This window comes from Protopterus annectens, chromosome 5.part0 (genome assembly GCF_019279795.1).
Source record: "Protopterus annectens isolate FY-2018-M chromosome 5.part0, PAN1.0, whole genome shotgun sequence".
Classification (NCBI taxonomy): Eukaryota; Metazoa; Chordata; order Ceratodontiformes; family Protopteridae; genus Protopterus; species Protopterus annectens.
The window spans coordinates 1,711,430,616-1,711,449,938 of record NC_056735.1 but is presented as its reverse complement, the minus strand read 5'-3'; the positions used below and the strand labels follow the sequence as shown (position 1 = coordinate 1,711,449,938).

Genomic DNA, 19,323 nt, shown 5'->3' with positions numbered 1-19,323 from the left:
TGTGCTCATACAGTGCCTTAGTGTAGGATTCAGCAGTTGAACTTTCAGTTCCCGTCTGCATGGGTGTCATGAAGTTTGTCGCTTTTGACTTGAGTAGCATGAAGTTGGCTTTGGAGAATTTTTTATGGAGGTTTCCTTACTTGGGGGGTGTGGATGGGATGTGGATGTTAGGGATGATTAGCTTATAGTCATACCTGACTAACGAGGGGGTGACCATAGATGTGGAGCATCGATTTCCCATGTTGGTAATGACCAGGTCTAGGATATTGGAGCCTATGAAAATATTAGCATGGAATATGTGAATTCAGTAACAGGAGTTCAGCGTAAATTTACACATTATTCCCCAAGATATAAAAAATGGGTTAGGCTACACAGAATAATTATTGGATGTGTAACAAAGCTTCCATTTTCTCAGTTTTTTTATACTGTCTTTTTAGCCTCCTCCCACATATCTTTAGCTGTCACACAAGAATCATTTTTAATCCATACTCGTAAATATTTCTTTTTATACATTGCAAGAAAGAATATTACATCAAACTGGAAATCCAAAGCTTCTCCAACTTTTAAGCAATACAGGAATATGGTGTCAGCGGTATCACAATTGGAAATGAACACTGTTAAAGAACTGAAAGAACTACATCATTATATATAGCATGGCAAAAAGTAACTGAAATGTTGGAGAGTAATGACTGTAGCAAATTATAATCAGTGAAACAATTGTATAGAAAGTCAATTATATGTCAACAATAGACACCCTTGTAAATACTTTATTTTGGTTTCAATGTTGATATCTGTTTACTCCTTTTAGCTAACCTGTTTAATCTGTAAATACTTCACTGTCATAAATAATCTGTATACATGTTTTTCTTTTTGAAAATGAATAAAAATATTTTGAAATAAATACTTTTTTATCATGTCCCCATAAACATGGATACTGCCAAACCGATTCATATGTGGATGCACAATTTACCACTGTTGCCTTTGTTTTAGCCTTATTAATTTTGTATCTCAGTTTGAAATGGTCTCAGAATGTTCCACAGCATTGTAATGTCTCATTCTTGTTTTGGCAGGTATAAAATATCTGCAGATAGAGCAAACTTTTCTTGACTACCAAGGCAATTGTATCCTAGAATTTCTGAGTCCCTTGTTTTCTTTGCCAGTGGTTCTCTTTCCCTTTAGTTTTTTGCATTATGTTTAGGACACCCCTATCTGGCTCCTCTGCTCAAACAGATGTCAGAGAGGACCCCACCCACTTTAATTTTTGCCTCTGATCCCACATATATCCTACTAACCACTCTTATAATTTTTTTTCAGGAAATGCAAATGCTTGCATTGCCCTGCTTATAAAATCCCAGCTTACTCTGTCAAATGCTTTCTCTGCATCAAGACCCACCAATAACAATAGTATTTTCTTATATTCTGCTTCCGTCTGGATCATCAGTGTTCTCTTAATGTTGTCAAATGTTTGCCTCCCTTCCACAAAACCACTATGATCCATATCTGTTAATTTTGGCATTACTTTTGTCATTCTTTTAGACATTGTAGACACAAGCACTTTATAGTCAGTTTAGTATTGAAATGAGCCTGTATGAAGTGGATCTGATGGACCTTACCCTTTTTAGGTATTACAGCTTACCACTGCTTTCTTCCAGGATGTTGGTAGTTCTCCTTAACTTAAAATACTGTTAAACAAAACCTTCCAGATCTTGATCAGTTTTTTCCCTCCTAGCTTCCAACTTTCCACAGGAATACCATCTATTCCTGGAGACTTTACTGTAGATTGGTTATACATTGCAATTTTTCTCATGTCCCTCCTATCCTGTTAGTAATTGAGCCTCATCTACATCTAACCTTGGCATATTTAATTCCTCTGTAAACATTTCTTTTTGTATCTTTTCTTGATTTCCGCATTTCACTGCTTTATACGAACTGTCATAGAATTTCCGAAATATTTTTTCATTGCCCTGTGTTTTTATTTTAGTTGTTGTTGGCGCATGGTCTAAAATAATTATTGGATGTATAGCTAGACCTTCAGTTAAGTGCATATGTTCCTGTGAAATGTAAATTCTGTGTAGCCTAACCCATTTTTTATATCTTGGGGAATAATGTGTAAATTTATGCTGAACTCCTGTTACTGAATTCACATATTCCATGCTAATATTTTCATAAATTTCTTCAGAAATCTACCCTCCTTTGTTAAACTTTCCCTTCTAAGCCCCCAGGCACATCTTCACTGCTGTAAATCAAATTCAAGTCCCCCATATACAAGTAATACTCCTTGCTGAAAATTGATTATTTCTCCCAGAGTTTTCTTGAGCTCCATTGTAGCAGTTTTAGGTGGAATATAAATACATGACAGTGTAAACCTCCTCCCTTGTCAGATGCCCTTTAGCACTACAGATTTGCCATTATTATCTTTTTTATTATCTTCTATCACTATCTGAGCACCTTTTGCAATTGATAAAAGTACTCCTCTTTTCCTTTGTCCCAGGAATTCTGCTAAATAACCATATTGAAAACCGTTCTTTATCAAATTCACATGTTCAGTTATTTCCATTTCAAATGCATAAAGTGGGACTTTCTTAAAAAAAAAAAAAAGGACAAAATATCACTTTTTCTGCCAAAATAAAAGCTTATTCTTGTAGCATTTGAGTTATTTTATGTAACATTTAGGTGTCACTGATACAAAATGTTTTATGCAACTGTAAAAGAGAACTTATGAAATGTTTTTTCCCCCTAAAAATCTCAGAACATTTGCCATTTTTAGTCCCCCCCCCAGGACACAAAGAGGGACTGTTTGTTGCGGAGGAACATGTGGTAACTCTACTTGACATGCAATGACCCCACTGTTTGAAGTGCTTCTTGATGTTCATCATGTTTCACTGTTGCAGTCATTACACATGGGTTATCCTGCTGGCAGGCTACCCGAATTCCAAAGTCTAGGTCCGGCGTCAGTTGCTGTCGCCTCTTCCCTGACATCAGTGCACCAGGGGTATAAAAGATGCAGCCGACGCCATTTTCTTCAGTCTTTCTTGCCACGCAGTGCCCGAAGCAAAAGCAGTTCGCAAGTGCCGGTCGGCCTACTCCTGGGATTTTCAAAAACGAATTTCAGATCCGAAGTCTTCATTAAAGCTAAGTACCCCGTTCGGGAAACTTTTTTCTTGCTCCAGTCCAAGTTAACAATTGTATTTCTTGTGGGAAGCAAATACCTCATAAGGATTTTTCATTCTTACTGTATTCCTTGCCTAGGCCCTGATCATAACGTTGCTAACTCGGTTTTGTGCTAGATTTAACCAACACACTATTAAGCGTCGATTTGACTTTGCTTTTCATTACTTTGGCTTCAGATTTAATTATGTAATGCCGTCGGAACAGCCGACGACCGGAGTATATAAAAAGCACAAAGAAAAAGAAAAGGACAGGCATCCGAGGTCCAAAACCGATGATGAGGCTTCTGCTAAGCCAGTCTCCGGTTCGCCGGTTCTCAGTGAGGCGCTTTCGCAGCCCCTGGTGCCTGCTACCTCAGAGCCACAGGCTGCTGACGACTCCCACGTGGAGCCAGCTAGGCCTCTGGATACTCAAGGTATTGGACACTCGGAAACTATTCCCTCAGATGGGTCCGGAGCCGCTGAGCAGGCATCGGCTTCTGAGGGTGTTTTCAGACCTACACAGTTATATGTAAAGCCTACTTCAGCTTCCAAAGCAAAGACTAAAGCAGTTCTAAAGACAAAGAAACAAGTACAGCATTCTTCTGGACAGACTATCATGCCTAAAAAACAGATGCTCAAAATGGCCGAAGACCTAATTACCTTGATCAGGGGTTCCCATCCCCCTCCTGACAAGAGGCCTGGGCAAGAGACAGAATATGAATCTTCAGATCAGGTTTCCATTTCCTCTGACTCCTCTTCTGAACAGGAATGCTCTCTTCCTCCTCATGAGGATTCTGATGCTGAAGAATCTATCCCTTCAGCCTCACCACCTGAGGATTATTCTTTTGGGGAAACCCTGCATACCATGAGGGAGCACGTCCACTGGGAGAGCCAAGACTATTCAGAATCTAAGAAAAGACTTAGAGATTTCCTTTTATTACCTCAGCACAGGCCTTTGGCTATTCCACCTGTGTTAGACATTGTAGATGTATTTTCAGAGTCCGGACTTTCTCCTGACTCTATCTCCTGTTAAACCAGACAGATACTACAGGGTTCCAGATTCACATAAATTTCTTTATAAAAACCCTGCTGCTGACCCAGAAACTATTTCTCAGGGTCCCAAAGGGGTCAAGGCTTCTACTGCAAAAACCCTATCCCCTCTGATAGAGATTCAAGGGCATTAGACAGATGGGAAAAAAGGTCTACACTTCTGCTACTTTGGATGTGAGGGCTTTAAATTGTCAATTTCATATGCTTAAATATCAGCAATACTTAATGTCAATGCTAAAAGAGAAAATGTTATCAAATTCTGATTGTGCTGAAAATAAGGAAATGCAGGATTTATTGAATGTAACTGAACAAGTGGGAAAGCATACATTGCAATGTGGTTTTGATTCTCTGGAGGCCTCTTGCAGGGCTGCAGTTATGGGTTCTGCCATTAGGAGGCATGCTTGGTTAAAGGAACAGAATCTGCCTGATCATGTTAAAGCAAAATTATTAGATGCTCCATTACAGCATGATATTGGTGTTAAAGCAGAGGAGGTGTTGAAGAAAATGGAGGACAAAGCAAAATCTATGCAAACTGTAAAGAATTTCTTACAGGTACAGCCACCCAGATTTAGCAGAAACTGGCCTACAAAGAACTGGTCCTTTCCAGTGTCAGACAGGCCACATATAGGCAGATACAGACACCCCAGAGGCAGATCCCAGCCCCAGGGCTCATACAGGCCTAAACAGTGGGGCGCTTCTACCTCCAAAAGTGGAGAAGACAAAACACAGCCATACAGGAAACAGTCCCAATGACTTTCCTCTGCCAGGACCAAGCACTTATCTTTTAGCAGCCCCCTTAGGGGGAAAACTAGCACTTCTTTCTCAAAATTGGCACATGATCACCCAGGACAAATGGGTCTTGAATATAGTGTCCCAGGGCTACAGGTTCCACTTTCACACCCTGCCAAGGTCAAAAGGTATGCCAAACAGTCAGTGGGCAGAGGCACAAAAAACAAGTTACATCCCTCATGGATATGAGGGCCATTCAGCAAGTGCCACAGCAAGAGCAGGGGCAAGGATTTTACTCAAGACTTTTCTTGGTACCCAGAAAAGACAAAGCCTGGAGACCTATACTGGACCTGTCTATTCTAAATACATTTCTGGACGTTCCAAAATTCAACATGTTGACTCTGCAGCAGCTTCTGCCCATGCTGAGCAAGAAGGCCTGGCTTGTAACTTTGGAGCTAAAAGAGGCATACCTGCATATTCCAATCAGACAATCTTGCAGAAGATACCTCAGATTCATAGCTGGCTCAATGCACTACCAATTCTCTGCACTGCCCTTTGGCTTATCTACTGCGCCCAGGGTCTTCACAAAATGCCTGGCACCAGTAATTGCATTTTGCAGACAGAGGAATTCAAATATATCCTTACTTGGACGACTGCCTTATTCAAGCAGAGAACAAGGTCATTCTACTAAGGCATCTGGCGTTTGTAAAAAGATTACTAATTTGCCCAGGGTACACAGTAAACGAAAATAAATCAAAACTAGTACCCTCTCAAGAGATAATATTCCTGGGTGCAAGTTTAAATACAACTGCCCAGATGGCTTATCTCACGCCAGACAAACAAAGGCAACTGACTACTTACTTCAAAATGTTAGCAACAAAGACCCAGTTATCTGCAAGAAAAATTCTGCAGGCTTTGGGCTTCATGGCATCCTGCATTCTGCTAATTCCAAATGCCAGACTGCATATGAGGAAACTACAATGGTATCTAAAAAGTGTTTGGACTCAACATTGTCACAGCCTGGAAACATTAATTACCCTCATTCATGCCTGCAACAGGAGTTTCGATGGTGGGCACAGGCCTGTCACCACAACAAGGGACAGCCATTCACCCTACCCACAGCCAGGCAGTCAATAACAGATGCTTCAGATTGTGCCTGGGGGCCCACATGGCAGGAAAATGTATTCAGGGCACATGGCCCACAAGCCAAAGTCACCTTCATATCAATCAAAAAGAGATGCTGGCTGTTCAGAATGCCCCGACAGCTTTCAAGGATCTACTCCATCCAGGACAACTACTGATAAGGACGGACAGTACTACAGTCATGTGGTACATAAACAAACAGGGAGGCACTCATTCCTACCCCCTCTGCAGACAAGCCATGACCTTGTGGGACACAGCATTGACTTATCACATACACCTGCAAGCACAATTCCTGCCAGGAAAGAAAAATACTCTGGCAGACGAACTAAGCAGAAACCTCACGGATCCCCACGAGTGGTAACTGGATCCACAAGTCTTCAGCATGATAATAAAGAAATGGGGATGCCCAGACATAGATCTATTTGCCTCCCCTCACAACTGCCAACTACAGAGATTTTGCACAAGGACGTATCACAAGCAAGCATGGAAAGTGGATGCTCTATCATTCAGCTGGAAAACCCTAAACGTATATGCTTTTCCTCCTCTGCCTCTCCTCCCCAGGGTACTCCTAAAGGTCCGACAAGAGAAGCCAAAAATGATTCTGATTGCTCCAGACTGGCCCCGCCAGCACTGGTACCCAATCCTAAAGAGCTTGTCTCAAGGCCCAGCCTGGACATTGCCTCTAATTCCTCATTTACTGACCCAACGAAACAATCAGATCCTGCACAGCCAACTCAGAACCCTAAATCTGGCAGCATGGCGGATAATGTAGCCATTCAGAACACACCTCTCTCTAAAGCAGTGATGGCTGTTATTTTGGAGGCCAGGAGGCCCAGTACCAGAAAATCTTACGCTGAAAAATGGAAAAGATTCTGTGCTTGGAACCAAGCACAAGGAATTGACACGTTTGTACCAAATATTCCTCAAATTTTACAATATCTAACTGAGATGCTGGACAAAGGCCTATCCTTTTCATCAATCAAAATCCATGCCTCTGCCATTTCAGCTCATTACAATACGTAACCACCAATTTTTTCACATTCGTTGCTAAGACAGTACCTCAGAAGGGCCAAAAACATAAGACCTCCAAGGAGAGCACCAATACCTGCATGGGACCTCAATTATGTCTTGGAAAAACTCACACTGCCACCTTTTGAGCCAGCCAGTACAGCTGAAATAAAGTTCTCATCTTGGAAAACAGTTCTGCTACAGCAATAACCTCTGCAAGATGAGTCTCAGAGTTACAGGTACTCATGGCTGTGGAACCTTTTATCATTTTCCATCTAGACAGGGTTACTCTGAGGACGAACCCGACATTTATGCCTAAGGTAATGTCCAGTGTGGCCCTTAACCAAGCCATTCATTTGCTTACCTTTTATCCAAACCCACAGAATAAGGGTGAGAGACTCCTGCATTCTTTGGACATACACAGACAGCTACGCTTCTACTTGGACAGAACTAAAGCTTTCAGAAAGACTGAGCAACTCGTAGTAGCATATGCTGCAGCATCACAAAGAAAGGCTATCTCAAAGCAGACTATTTCAAAATGGATAGGCCACTGCATCCGTCTCTGCTATTCACTTCATGGCAAATTAGTGCCCAAGGGCATTAGGCCTCACTCAACCAGAGCAGCAGCCACTTCAGCAGCCTTCCTCAGAGGAGTACCAGCCAAAGACATTTTAGAGGCTGCAACTTGGAGTTCAGTGCACACTTTTACCAAGCACTACCACTTACCTGTCTACTCTAAATCCAGAGCAGGCTTTGCCACTGCAGTTCTGCAGGGCCTTATAGCCTCTCCTAATCCTATTTAGACCCAGCCACCCAACCTCAGCTTTGGGATTCAACCCAAGTGTAATGACTGCAACAGTGAAACACGATGAACATAGTACAGTTGTGTACCTACCATAAATGTAGATGTTAGTGTATTCACTGTTGCAATCCAGGTTACCCACCCACCATCACCCTTTTTCTTTGCTGGGACTTATCTGTACTTCTCTATCCTATACAACCTATGTGGTGTATTTGCTTGTAGATGAAGGAAATGCTTGTTTGTCCATGCATACTTATTGGCATAATTTTCAGCCTACCAATTTGGGGGTACCTGACATCTGGGGCAAGAAAAATTGAAGAAAATGGCGTCGGCTGCATCTTTTGTACCCCTGGCGCACTGACGTCAGAGAAGAGGCAACAGCAACCGATGCCGGACCTAGACTTTGGAATTCGGGCTGACTGCGGGTAGCCTGCCAGCAGGATAACCCAAGTGTAATGACTGCAACAGTGAATACACTCGAACATCTACATTTATGGTAGGTACACAACTGTACTTTACTCTTTTATGCTTCAGACCAGTGCATTTGTCTAATAAAAAAGTTGTTTCTTACTTGGTCTTCGTGTGTACAGCTGAAACACTGATTGGCTAGTTGGTTGATTTAATAGTGAGTGATAATTGTACCCAGATTGATGGTTTTTACGCTTGACGCAAATGATAATACAGAGTTGAGACATTTTGTGATTGTATCTAATTGTATGTAGATTGGAGACTCTGTGTAGTATGTTTACTAGAGAATTCTTTTTTTTTTTTTTTTTTTTAAAGAAGTGATATTCATATTCGCGTGTGTGTGTGTCTGGTTTGCTAAGGAAAGTTTCTTGGTGTATTCATTTAATTTTGTTAACTAGCTTAGTCCCACTGAGGTTAATGCTCATTAACACTGGTGATGTAAATAGATGGTCTCCACAGTGGAAACCTAGGGACATTTTAGAGCAGACCTTCAGTCTAAGCTTTAGCTAGTGCTCAGGCAGTGCCACTTGGCATTTTGTTTTCATGTGAATATTCTTGCTGTCAAATAAGAAAATATATATATTTTTTTGGTCTCGTTTGTAGGTTCTAGGAACACCAACAAGGGATCAGATCCGAGAAATGAATCCAAATTACACAGAATTCAAATTTCCACAAATCAAGGCACATCCGTGGACGAAGGTAAGAGGACTTTTATATCTGAAAGAGGCTATGACTGGAACCTCTCTTCAATTTCTCCTTCTTTCCTTTACCTTCCTTGAAAGAAAATAAAAATATGAAAGGCACTATACATATGTAGATTTTTGTACTACACATTTTACACAAAATCATGGTAGAAAGTTTATTTATTGATAAACTAACAATGAACATGTGTTTTGTGACCTTGCTACTAGTAGGCCTTTTTTTTCAATTTCTCATTTTCTAAATTGGAAAATAATAATACCCATTTGTTATCCAGGTAGGCCAGCCAACTGGATACATGGTCCTTTTTCAGAGGTGACCCAGAAGCAATATCTGGTTGAGTATTGCTCAAGGTTATACAGCAGGCAAATGAGGGCTGGGGGGAATCAAACCCTGTCCCAAAGAAACTACTACTCACAGCCTTAACCCACTGTGCCAGTACATAAGTTGAACAAGTCTTAGTTTTAAGGAAGAACACAGTATGCAAAACAATTAATTCAGTTTTGGGACTTCTGTTGGATGAATCCCCTGTGTTACTTGCAGAGTTGAAGAGCAAAGATTTAAAAAAAAAAAATCACTAAAAATGCCTATGAACTGTTCTTACTGAGGTCGAACACAAGTAGATATGTAGTCATTCCTTTTAAACAGCCACAGCGGTTTAAGTGAATAAATGCCTATACCCCATGAATGCTTTTAAATGTTGGTACTGCACTTGCCTTTCCCCCTAGATTGGCATGCTGATGTTCCCCACCATAGCAATAGATATGGTTACTTGTTTTCGGTGTAGGCAGTAACCTAATAATTGAACAGTGAGCTGTAACACTGGTGCTCAGTGTTTTCAAAATTTAGAATGCAAGCTATGAATATATGTTTCAATTCATTCAGAGAAGATGGCTGTATGGAAAATGTGCATCCTTGAAGTAAAGAATAACTGTAGTCAGCTGAGTTGCAGAACAAAAAGAAGAATGCTGTCCATCAGACAATAGCTTTTTCAGTTGTTGACCAAATTAAAAGATAAGAAAAGGGACTGTGGTCATAGCTAACTTATTTACTAAAATACCATCGTTGTGTGCAACTGATGTGAAAGTTGAGCTAGTTTAGGGATGCAGCGGAAATAGAATACACTAGGGTAAGCTCTAACCGGGGCTCTGCAGAGTTCAGAAGCTATACCTGATTTTGGTAGTCTTTACAGATGAATTATCAGAGGTAGTAGTAGTAGGTTGTGTCAGTGTCATTGCCATGGATGATAGCTTAGTGATGGCTTCTGTTCTGAGTCGGTTGGAGTGCAGTATGCAGCACTGACCTAGACATTTTTGTTCCCCTGTGCCTCTCATTTCAGATGTTTGGCTCCTTCCCTACTGGCAAGCTTTGTTTGTAGCAAGCCACGAGTACTTTTAATAAAATTTGAAAAAAGGAATGTTCTTTATGGCTGACTTCTTTATTTACCTAGAGCTTAGGCTGTGTATATGCTTGTTAATTGAAAACAAATATCTGATTATAGGTTTCATTACTAACTTTCGTTAGTAATTTAAAGTAAAGTACGTTAGTTCCACTAACTGCCTTGATTATAGCAATCTCAGATGCTCATAAGCCAGCAGGAACTTCTTATTGTAACATTTGTTAATGTCTGATGTTAAGTCATTCTCGCCTCCATTCTTGCTGGATGGGTTCGGAGCCGATCCTCGGCTCCGACTTGGCCTATACTATAGCTCAAGAGCTATTTTTACCAGCTCGAGGCAGCCCTATAACCCATAATACCATGCGCTAACTCCCCAGATCTCGTTTGCCACTTCGCTGCGAGGTCGTCTTTTTTTACCGGCTCAGGTCAGTAAGAGATTTATTCTATTTAACTAAAATTTCAGGAAGTTTCTCCAGTTAGTTACCCTTGTTTAGGTCACTACTAATTGTACAACCCTTTTTGTAGCCCTTTTCCCTTCTCTAGTTAATTTTTATCTTTGGGCCTACGGGCTTTACTTTAGTTTTCCCCACCCCTTATAGTGTCTGTGTGTGTGTGTTTTAGTCAGTTCCCTTATCTTTCCTAATTTTAAGTTGAGTGTGTGTGTGGACTGACTGTGTTTACTGTGGATAGGACTATGTCCAAAGACACTAAGGTCTCGGGATTCAAGAAGTGTGACTCGTGTTGTCAGAAAATGTCTCTGACAGACGGTCACACTTCTTGTGTCTATTGCTTGGGGCCTTTACACCTGCAGGACTCTTGTTCCATCTGTCACGGGTTTAGTTCAAGAGTCCTGCAGGAGAGGCGTAATAAGCTCATCCTAAGGGGCTTGTTAAAGCCTGATGACTCCCCGTCCAAGAGTGGCTCGGGGAAGTCTTCACAAACTGCCAAACCCTCGGCTCCAGCTTCTGAGTCGAGGGCTGGCGTTATCGAGATGGCTCCGACATCGGTTCCATCTGGATCTGAGGTGGGTAAACTGGTATCCGCTCCGAAACCAGCATCGGAGCCGACCCCAGCGCGTAAGCGCTCTAGATCCCCCTCGATAGACTCTCTCCGATCGGCTCCGAGATCCCCTCTCCTATCGGAGCGGAGTCATAGGACTCACTCATCTAGGTCATCCAGGCTCTCCGATCACTACATCGAGAGGGTCGTCAGTAGGCTCATAAAATCTCAGGCACTAGCCCAAATGCTCCAGAGCCCTTCTCACCAGACTGTGGCTCCTTCGGTACCGCCATCGATTCCTCCTCCGACTCACCTCTCGAGTTCGGAGCCGGAGTTTGTCAGAACCGTAACCTTACCCACGTCGGAGCCGATACTCCCACCTTCGGCTCCGGTGTCGTTGGCTCCGACCTCTTCATTGGTTCCGTCCGTGGAGAGGTCCGGGCGCCAGGACTCCATTGTCTGCTCCAAGGGGTGAGTGGCATCGGACCCTTGTCCGACCCCGCTCTCCCTCTCGGAGCTTCGGCTCTGGTTAGTTCGGCCCCGACATCATTCTCGGAGCCTTCTCTGTCTGTGCCGGGGGCGGTTCCGATCTCATCGGAGCCGGGACTAACTTTGGTATCTGATAGAGGAGCCTTCGAGGTGATGAGGAGCGTGCTGGACCCAGTGTCCACTCCAAAGTTAAGTTCTGCAGCTCCTCCCTCTACAGTGCCTGTTACGGTCCCTGGCTACCCTCCTATATCTGACAGCAGAGATCCGAAGCGTAGGGTACCCACCTTGGGTGTCTCCTCCTCTTCCAAGGGCTCCCCTGAAGTTTCAGAGGGAACCCCCTAGGAAAAGAAAGTGCAAGAGGAAGCACATAGACTCCCCCGAGTCTGTCACGTCAGACACCGACTTGGATGAGTCTGAGGGTTCCCCCAGATCCCCCTCTGAGGATGTCTCTTTCTCAGAAATCCTAGAGATCCTAAAACAGAGGGGAAATTAGTCCACTCTCAAACCTTCCGAGGACGAGTCGGTTTACCTTGACGCTTTTGGATCTCGCCCTTCCACCTCCTGGGTGTCTCCCCCTTTTGACCCACTAATGGAGGTAGTGGCTAGAAAGGCGTGGGCAGCTCCTGACTCAATGGAACCTACCCCTAGGAGGCCTTCTAAATTTATTTCTGCACCAGAGGACAAGTCCTTTCTCACCAAAGGCGTTTCAGTTGATGCTATGGTGGTAGCAGCAGCCACTAAGAAGGAATTGGCTGATCCTTCTGTACCTGTTCATCCTCCTAACAGAGAGTCCAGGACCATGGACAGGTACGGCAAGCGGACATTTGCTTCAGCGACCTTTACTATGCGATCGCTGAACTATTTATGTCATTTCACCCGCCTTCAGAGAGACCTGCTCAAAGAGCTGGGTGAAACTGTACAGGATCCTTCTGCTGTGGGGTATCAGGACAAGATAAACTCCCAGCTGGCCACCCTGAACTCCATTGTTAACTCCTCCATGCGGCTTATCTCTTACGCAGCCGATGGAGCGAGTAGGGCCGCTGGCACAGGTGTTGCGTTGAGACGTCACGCTTGGATGCGACTCTGTAACTTTGCCGATCCCTTCAAGGCATCCTTCACCAACACCCCCTTTGATGGTTCAGAATTGTTTGGACCTCAGGTGAAGAATGCCCTCACCAAATGCGAGCAAGATGGTAAGACTCTCTCTGCCGTGGGAGTCCATTTTCCCACACCTTCTAGACCTTATCCTAAGGGACAGAGAGGTGGAAAGATGTGGTTCCGCAAACCACAGGGAGTCGCGCCTGCCGCATGTGGTGAATTTCCCCCTAGAGGCAGAGGGGGGAATAATAACAGACGCCACCCCAGGGGCAGAGGGGGTCCACAGAACCAGGGTTCCAGGGAATCTTTCCCTGACCAGCCCTTTCAGCATCCCTGAGAAGCTGCCCGACTGTCCGCCTTCGGAGGCAGTCGGGGGAAGATTATCTCTGTACTCGGAAGCCTGGCAATCCCTCTCCCAAGACACATGGGTACAGAAGATCATATCCGAGGGTTACAAAATTCCCTTCACTTCCCCTCCGGTACAACCGCCAAGACCCCTACCAGACGTACCACCCGCACAAAGAGGTCAGGCTCAGCTAGAAATAAAAAAGCTGTTAACAAAAAGAGTCATCCAGGCAGTCCCAGCAGATCTAGGATCCGGAATCTACTCCAGATTCTTTTTGGTACCAAAAAAGACTGGAGACCCATTTTGGACCTCAGCAGATTGAACAACTCTGTACAAAAGACAAAATTTCAGATGGTAACACTGCAGTCCATTCTACCCTTTTTGGGCAGAGACAACTGGATGTGCTCCTTAGACCTCCAGGAAGCATACTATCATATAAAGATACACAGGCACTCCAGGAGTTTTCTCCGCTTCCGGCTGGGAGCCAGTCATTATCAATTCAGAACCCTGCCCTTTGGTCTCACCACAGCCCCCTGGGTGTTCACCAAATGCTTGGTAGTGGTCATGGCTCACCTGAGACAAAAAGGATTCCAGGTGTTTCCATATCTAGACGACTGGCTCATTTCCGCTACCACCAAGCAGCATCTTATAATGGCCAGGGATTACACTATTCAACTTTGCAACAGTCTAGGTATTTCTATAAATTTTGCAAAGTCCTCCTTGTCGCCTTGTCAATGTATAAACTTTATAGGCGCCGTATTAAACACCACAGAAATGTCTGCGACATTACCACCTCAGAGAGTGTCAGACATAAGGCGGAATGTTCAGTCCCTGTTTCAGCCCAACAGAGTTCAAGTCAAGCTAGTATTGAAAGCGTTAGGCCTCATGGCAGCAGCGATTCTTCTACTCCCATTAGCCCGCTTCCACATTAGGCTCCTTCAGTGGGTGCTGTTTTCTCAATGGTCCTTTCAACAGCTACCAATGACTCACAATATTTTGATAACCCCTTCTTGCAAGAATCATCTCTCCTGGTGGATGGTTTCCCCTTAGCTTTTTCAGGGCAGACCCTTTGTCCCCCCCCCCCCCCAGTTGCCACAGTGACAACGGATGCCTCCCTGATCGGGTGGGGGGGGGCATTATCAGGGCAGGACAGTACAGGGCACATGGCAACAATCAGAACGCCACCTGCACATAAATGTCCTGGAGATGAGGGCGGTGCTTTTGACGTTGCAAGCCCTTCAGAGCTCTCTTCCCACAGGGACTATAGCAATTCAAACGGACAATATGTCTGTAGTGTGGTACATAAACAAGCAGGGCGGAACAAAGTCCTACCCCCCTATGTCGAGAAGCACTCAGACTTTGGCAATGGGTGATTTCCTCTCAACGGTTTCTGATAGCAACGCACATCCCCGGGAAGTCCAACGTCATAGCGGACAGATTGAGCAGAACTATCTTCATGCCTCACGAGTGGTCTCTAAATCAAGAGGTAGCAGAAAGAATATTTCAGAAGTGGGGCCAGTGTTGCTGCGATCTTTTTGCAACTCCTCAAAACAGCAAGTGCCTCGACTTCTTCACACTCTTTCCTCTACCAGGCCATCCCCCCAGAGACGCTCTTTTTCACGTTTGGCCCCGGGGTCTTATATATGCCTTTCCTCCCTTGCCATTGATCCCGCAATTAATTCAGAAAGCAACTGCATTGAGATCCAAAATGATCCTCATTGCCCAGTTTTGGCCTCGACAAGTATGGTTTCCGTTTCTGCACAGTTACCTACTGGAACAGCCTTGGCATCTGGAACCCCTTCCGGATCTGTTGACCCATCTCACGGGCAAGCTGCATCAGTCTCTTCATTCCCTCAACCTCACAGCTTGGTTGCTCCACTTCCAGCCTTAGCCAGGCTTCCCCTTATTTCTCCTCCTGTTCGTGATATCATTTTAGCTTCCCATAAGTCCAATACTAGGAAGACGTATGCGAGTAAATGGGCGCACATTGGGCACAAACTAAGTCCCTAGATCCTTTTCATGCACCCATTCATAAGGTTCTAGATTTTCTGGCGGAGCTTTTTCATTCAGGGTCATCGTCGGCCACTATCGGGGTACAATTAGTGGCCATTGCTAATTTTCATGTTGGGCTCTCAGAAGCAAATATTATGTCCCACAAACTTTGTAAAACCTTCCTCAAGGGCATCTTTTTGCTTAGACCGCCAGTTAAAGATCCACCTCCACAATGGGATTTGAATTTAGTTCTAACCTCATTGATTCTGCCTCCCTTTGAACCTGCAGCTTCTTGCTCCCTCAAGCTTCTTTCTTGGAAAACTCTGTTTTTAGTAGCCATAACATCTGCCAGAAGGGTATCAGAACTTCAAGCTTTGTCGATCCGTCCCCCTTATTTGGTCTTTCACAAAGACAGGGTAACTCTCAGAACAAACCCTTCCTTCCTACCGAAAGTGTCCTCGGAAACAAATCTAAACCACTCCATTCACTTGCCTGTCTTCTTCCCAGACTATGCTAACAGGGCTGAACAGAAATTGCATTCATTAGATGTTCATCGCCAATTACGGTATTATCTAGACAGGACAAAACAACTCAGAAAGTCAGACCAGCTCTTTCTCTGTTATGCTGCAGGAAAGAAAGGGCTTCCGGTATCGAAGGTTACTCTTTCCAGATGGTTGACATCTATTATTACCTTTGTCTATGAGTTGAGACACAGGCAACTTCCATCTAGGCCTAAGGCTCATTCAACCAGGGCACTATCAACATCAACGGCATTTCAAACAAGGTTACCACTAGATGCCATATGTGCAGCAGCTACATGGGCTTCCAAACATACCTTTATTGCCCATTACAAACTTGATATAGCCTCCAGAAATAGAGCTGACTTTGGTTCCACCATACTCAGGAGTCTGTTCCATTGAGCCACCCAGGACTAAGATGCTAGGGACGCTGTCCCATCCAGCATGAATGAAGGCGAGAATGACAACTTAACATTAAGAAGTTATGTTCTTACCATAACGTTCCATGTTAGTTGTCTTCTCGCCTTCTTTCTTCGTCCTCCCTCCTGCCAACTAGCCTGGATAGACTTCAGGTCTCTGAGTCCTTCCATTTCTGGAGATATAACATGTTACGGTTTCCCAGTATCCTTAATGTTACTAGCAGGGAGCCCGTACTTGCAAATGAGGATTACGATATTATGATATTATATTTATACTATGTCTTAGCTTCCAAACGAGATCTGGGGAGTTAGCGCATGGTATTGTGGGTTATAGGGCTGCCTTGAGCCGGTAAAAATAGCTCTCGAGCTATAGTATAGGCCGAGTCGGCGCCGAGGATCGGCTCCGAACCCATCCAGCAAGAAAGAAGGCGAGAAGAGGACAACTAACATGGAACATTATGGTAAGAACATAACTTCTTATTATGTACTTACAGATACAGATTCTAGTTGTCTACTGATGTACTATGTTCTTCATCTGTAAATATGTTGTAAGTAATTGCTATGTAAATTGTTAATCGCTATGTAATCCAATGTAACTACAGTCTGTTTATTTTAACTGTGGAGCTTTTCTCCCTGTGCCTCTGCTGAAAATGGACCTACGTGCAGTTGGACACTCCCGGTCAACAAATATAAATAAATTAAATAAATAAAATAAAATTAACTGCAAGATTTAAAAGAAATCCCCATCCTTAACCATTTCCCTGACAGGGAGTCTCAAGCTCCGGACAGACTAGGGAAGTGGGTATTCATGCCTTTTATATTGCCCATCAGGACTTTGAGCTGTTACACAGATGCTGTAATACAGTCAGGATCGGTTAGAAGAGGCTGCAGAGAGGCTGGGCTGTCAGCAATTAACACCAAAGATGGGCTTAAAACTTGGGTAATGTTGGTTGCAGCAGCTGCTGCTTGTGGGTGCAGATGGATTGTGATATTGTGAATTAGGCAGTCATGGTAGCCAAATGCAGCATTGCTGCACACAAGTTCTGGCTTCAGCTGACCTCATTTGATGAAGACATTGGAGTGATTTTCATGTATGCCCTTTTTTGTGAGCTTTTGCAGTTTAGGCAGACAATTGATCTTCTCAAGCCAGTCCTTTGTGCCTGCAGGGGATTGTGTTTCATCATGTACAGTAGATGGAGTCAACAAAAACTCTCTTTTTTTCCTAACCCTTGAGGACTTTCAGCAGGATCAGCACCAAGGTCACCAAGCCAAGAGCTGAGGTCATCAGTTTGAGTGGCCTTGGAACAACCTTCTAAGGGTGGTCAACAACAATTTTAACTTCATGCAGACTTTCTCTGTCACTCTCTCTCTTTCTCTCTCTCTGGAACACATCAGAGGAGATATTCTTTCTGCACTTCGGACCATCTTTCCATTATTTATGTGTGCATTTATGGGTAATAGATCTATTGGTTCGAATGCATACATTTCCTGAAGCTTCCTTATCCTGTTCATGGCCTCATGGGAGTTTCACCTTAATGTAGCAGATAGGCATAAGGCATGAAAGTAGCAATGAAAGGGGGATACAAGTCCATTGCAAGATACACACACACTTTCAGACATTTGAGGATTACTCCCTACTGTCTGTTGACCATTGGCCCCCTTCCATTCAATCTGCCCATTTGTTTCCCATTTTTGGGGTGAGATTTTATGAGAAGGGCCATCATTCAGACATCTATCGGGGGTGGTTTGATTTTTCTCCATGCTGCCCTCTCCCCTGTGTACACCTGGCTAAGCTGCAGTGAGAAGGAGGAGGCTGTTCAGTGGGCCGCAATGAAGTGCATCCCCCATTTTTGTAAGGGCATTTCCTACCACCTATTAGACTGTCTGGTACCACAGGGTTCTGATCTTGGCCCTTTGCCATTCCTCATGTATTTGTTACTGCTAAGTAGACATTACTTGGTTGAGAAGTATGCACTATCATTGTTTGCTGACAACACACGGTTTTAAAAATTTTTTCCTTAAGACTTTGTTCTTATTTGTGTGGTTCAAGGTCTGGAAGTCATCCATGATTAGGTTCTCAGTAACTGGCTGTAGCTTAATGTAATTAAGACTATTGCTATAGCTGTGCATGCTACTCTCTCAGATTTTTCATTGCCTTTTTTTGTCCATAGATATTTACTACTATGGTAGCGAGCTGTTTTTTCGATCTAAGTGCATAGTCTAGACATGATTATTGACAGTTTTCTAATCTTTAAGGAACAGATTCTAGTTGTGTTGTCAAATTATAATGTTTGCATTTGTGGGACATCACCCTAATTAAGCACCTGATTACCTTCCCACTGTAGCATATGCACTTATCTCCTCCTATTTTGACTGTTGCATTACATTATACTTCGAGCAACCTGACCTATAACTTACCTACTTACAATTTAGTGCAAACTCCATAGCCCAGTGACTGACTGGGGTTCCTAAGTTCATAACATTTCACCGATCCTGCTGAATATGCATTGGCTACCAGTTGAGAAGCAGATGTGTTATAATGCCATTCATGGCTTGAGCTCAGAAACGGCATCTTGTATATCCACTTCAGGGTAGAGGGAGGCTGCTCTTCAGGGTCTATATTAAATAAACGAACGCTTAAAATGTCGAGTACGACATACTCGAACGCTTTTAAGCAAATGTTCATTTAATCGATAGCTCGAAATGTCGTAATTCAGAATGTAGAAAAGTTTTGTTTGGCCAACTCCTCCTCCCATGTGCTGTCGGACGCTACACTAACTGAAAGCAATACAAACATGAATATGTACACGATGCACTCAACATATTCGGGCACTTTCCTTCAATTTACAACAAGCAATGTACTTTTGTACCTCTTTTGAACCATGGTAATAACCTGTTCATTTAATACGTAGTTCAGTATTTAATTCCTTTTGTGTTACTGCACGTCCTTCGGAAGCAGCAGTGCTAGTTATGTATATCTGTGTTGTAGTGATCGTTGTGTTATGTTTACTTGTG

At 43.5% G+C, this 19,323-nt stretch overlaps 1 protein-coding gene across 2 annotated transcripts in view; it reads left to right on the top strand.

The window, feature by feature from the left end:
* GSK3B (glycogen synthase kinase 3 beta) overlaps positions 1–19,323 on the top strand; it is a 1,987,846-nt gene that overhangs the window by 1,152,009 nt on the left and 816,514 nt on the right. The window contains exon 8 of one of the 2 annotated variants that reach the window (XM_044071503.1): positions 8,953–9,049. In XM_044071503.1, coding sequence (XP_043927438.1) covers positions 8,953–9,049 — 97 coding nt within the window. The remainder of the gene's footprint in view (positions 1–8,952; positions 9,050–19,323) is intronic. The other variant, XM_044071504.1, reaches the window with a different exon arrangement.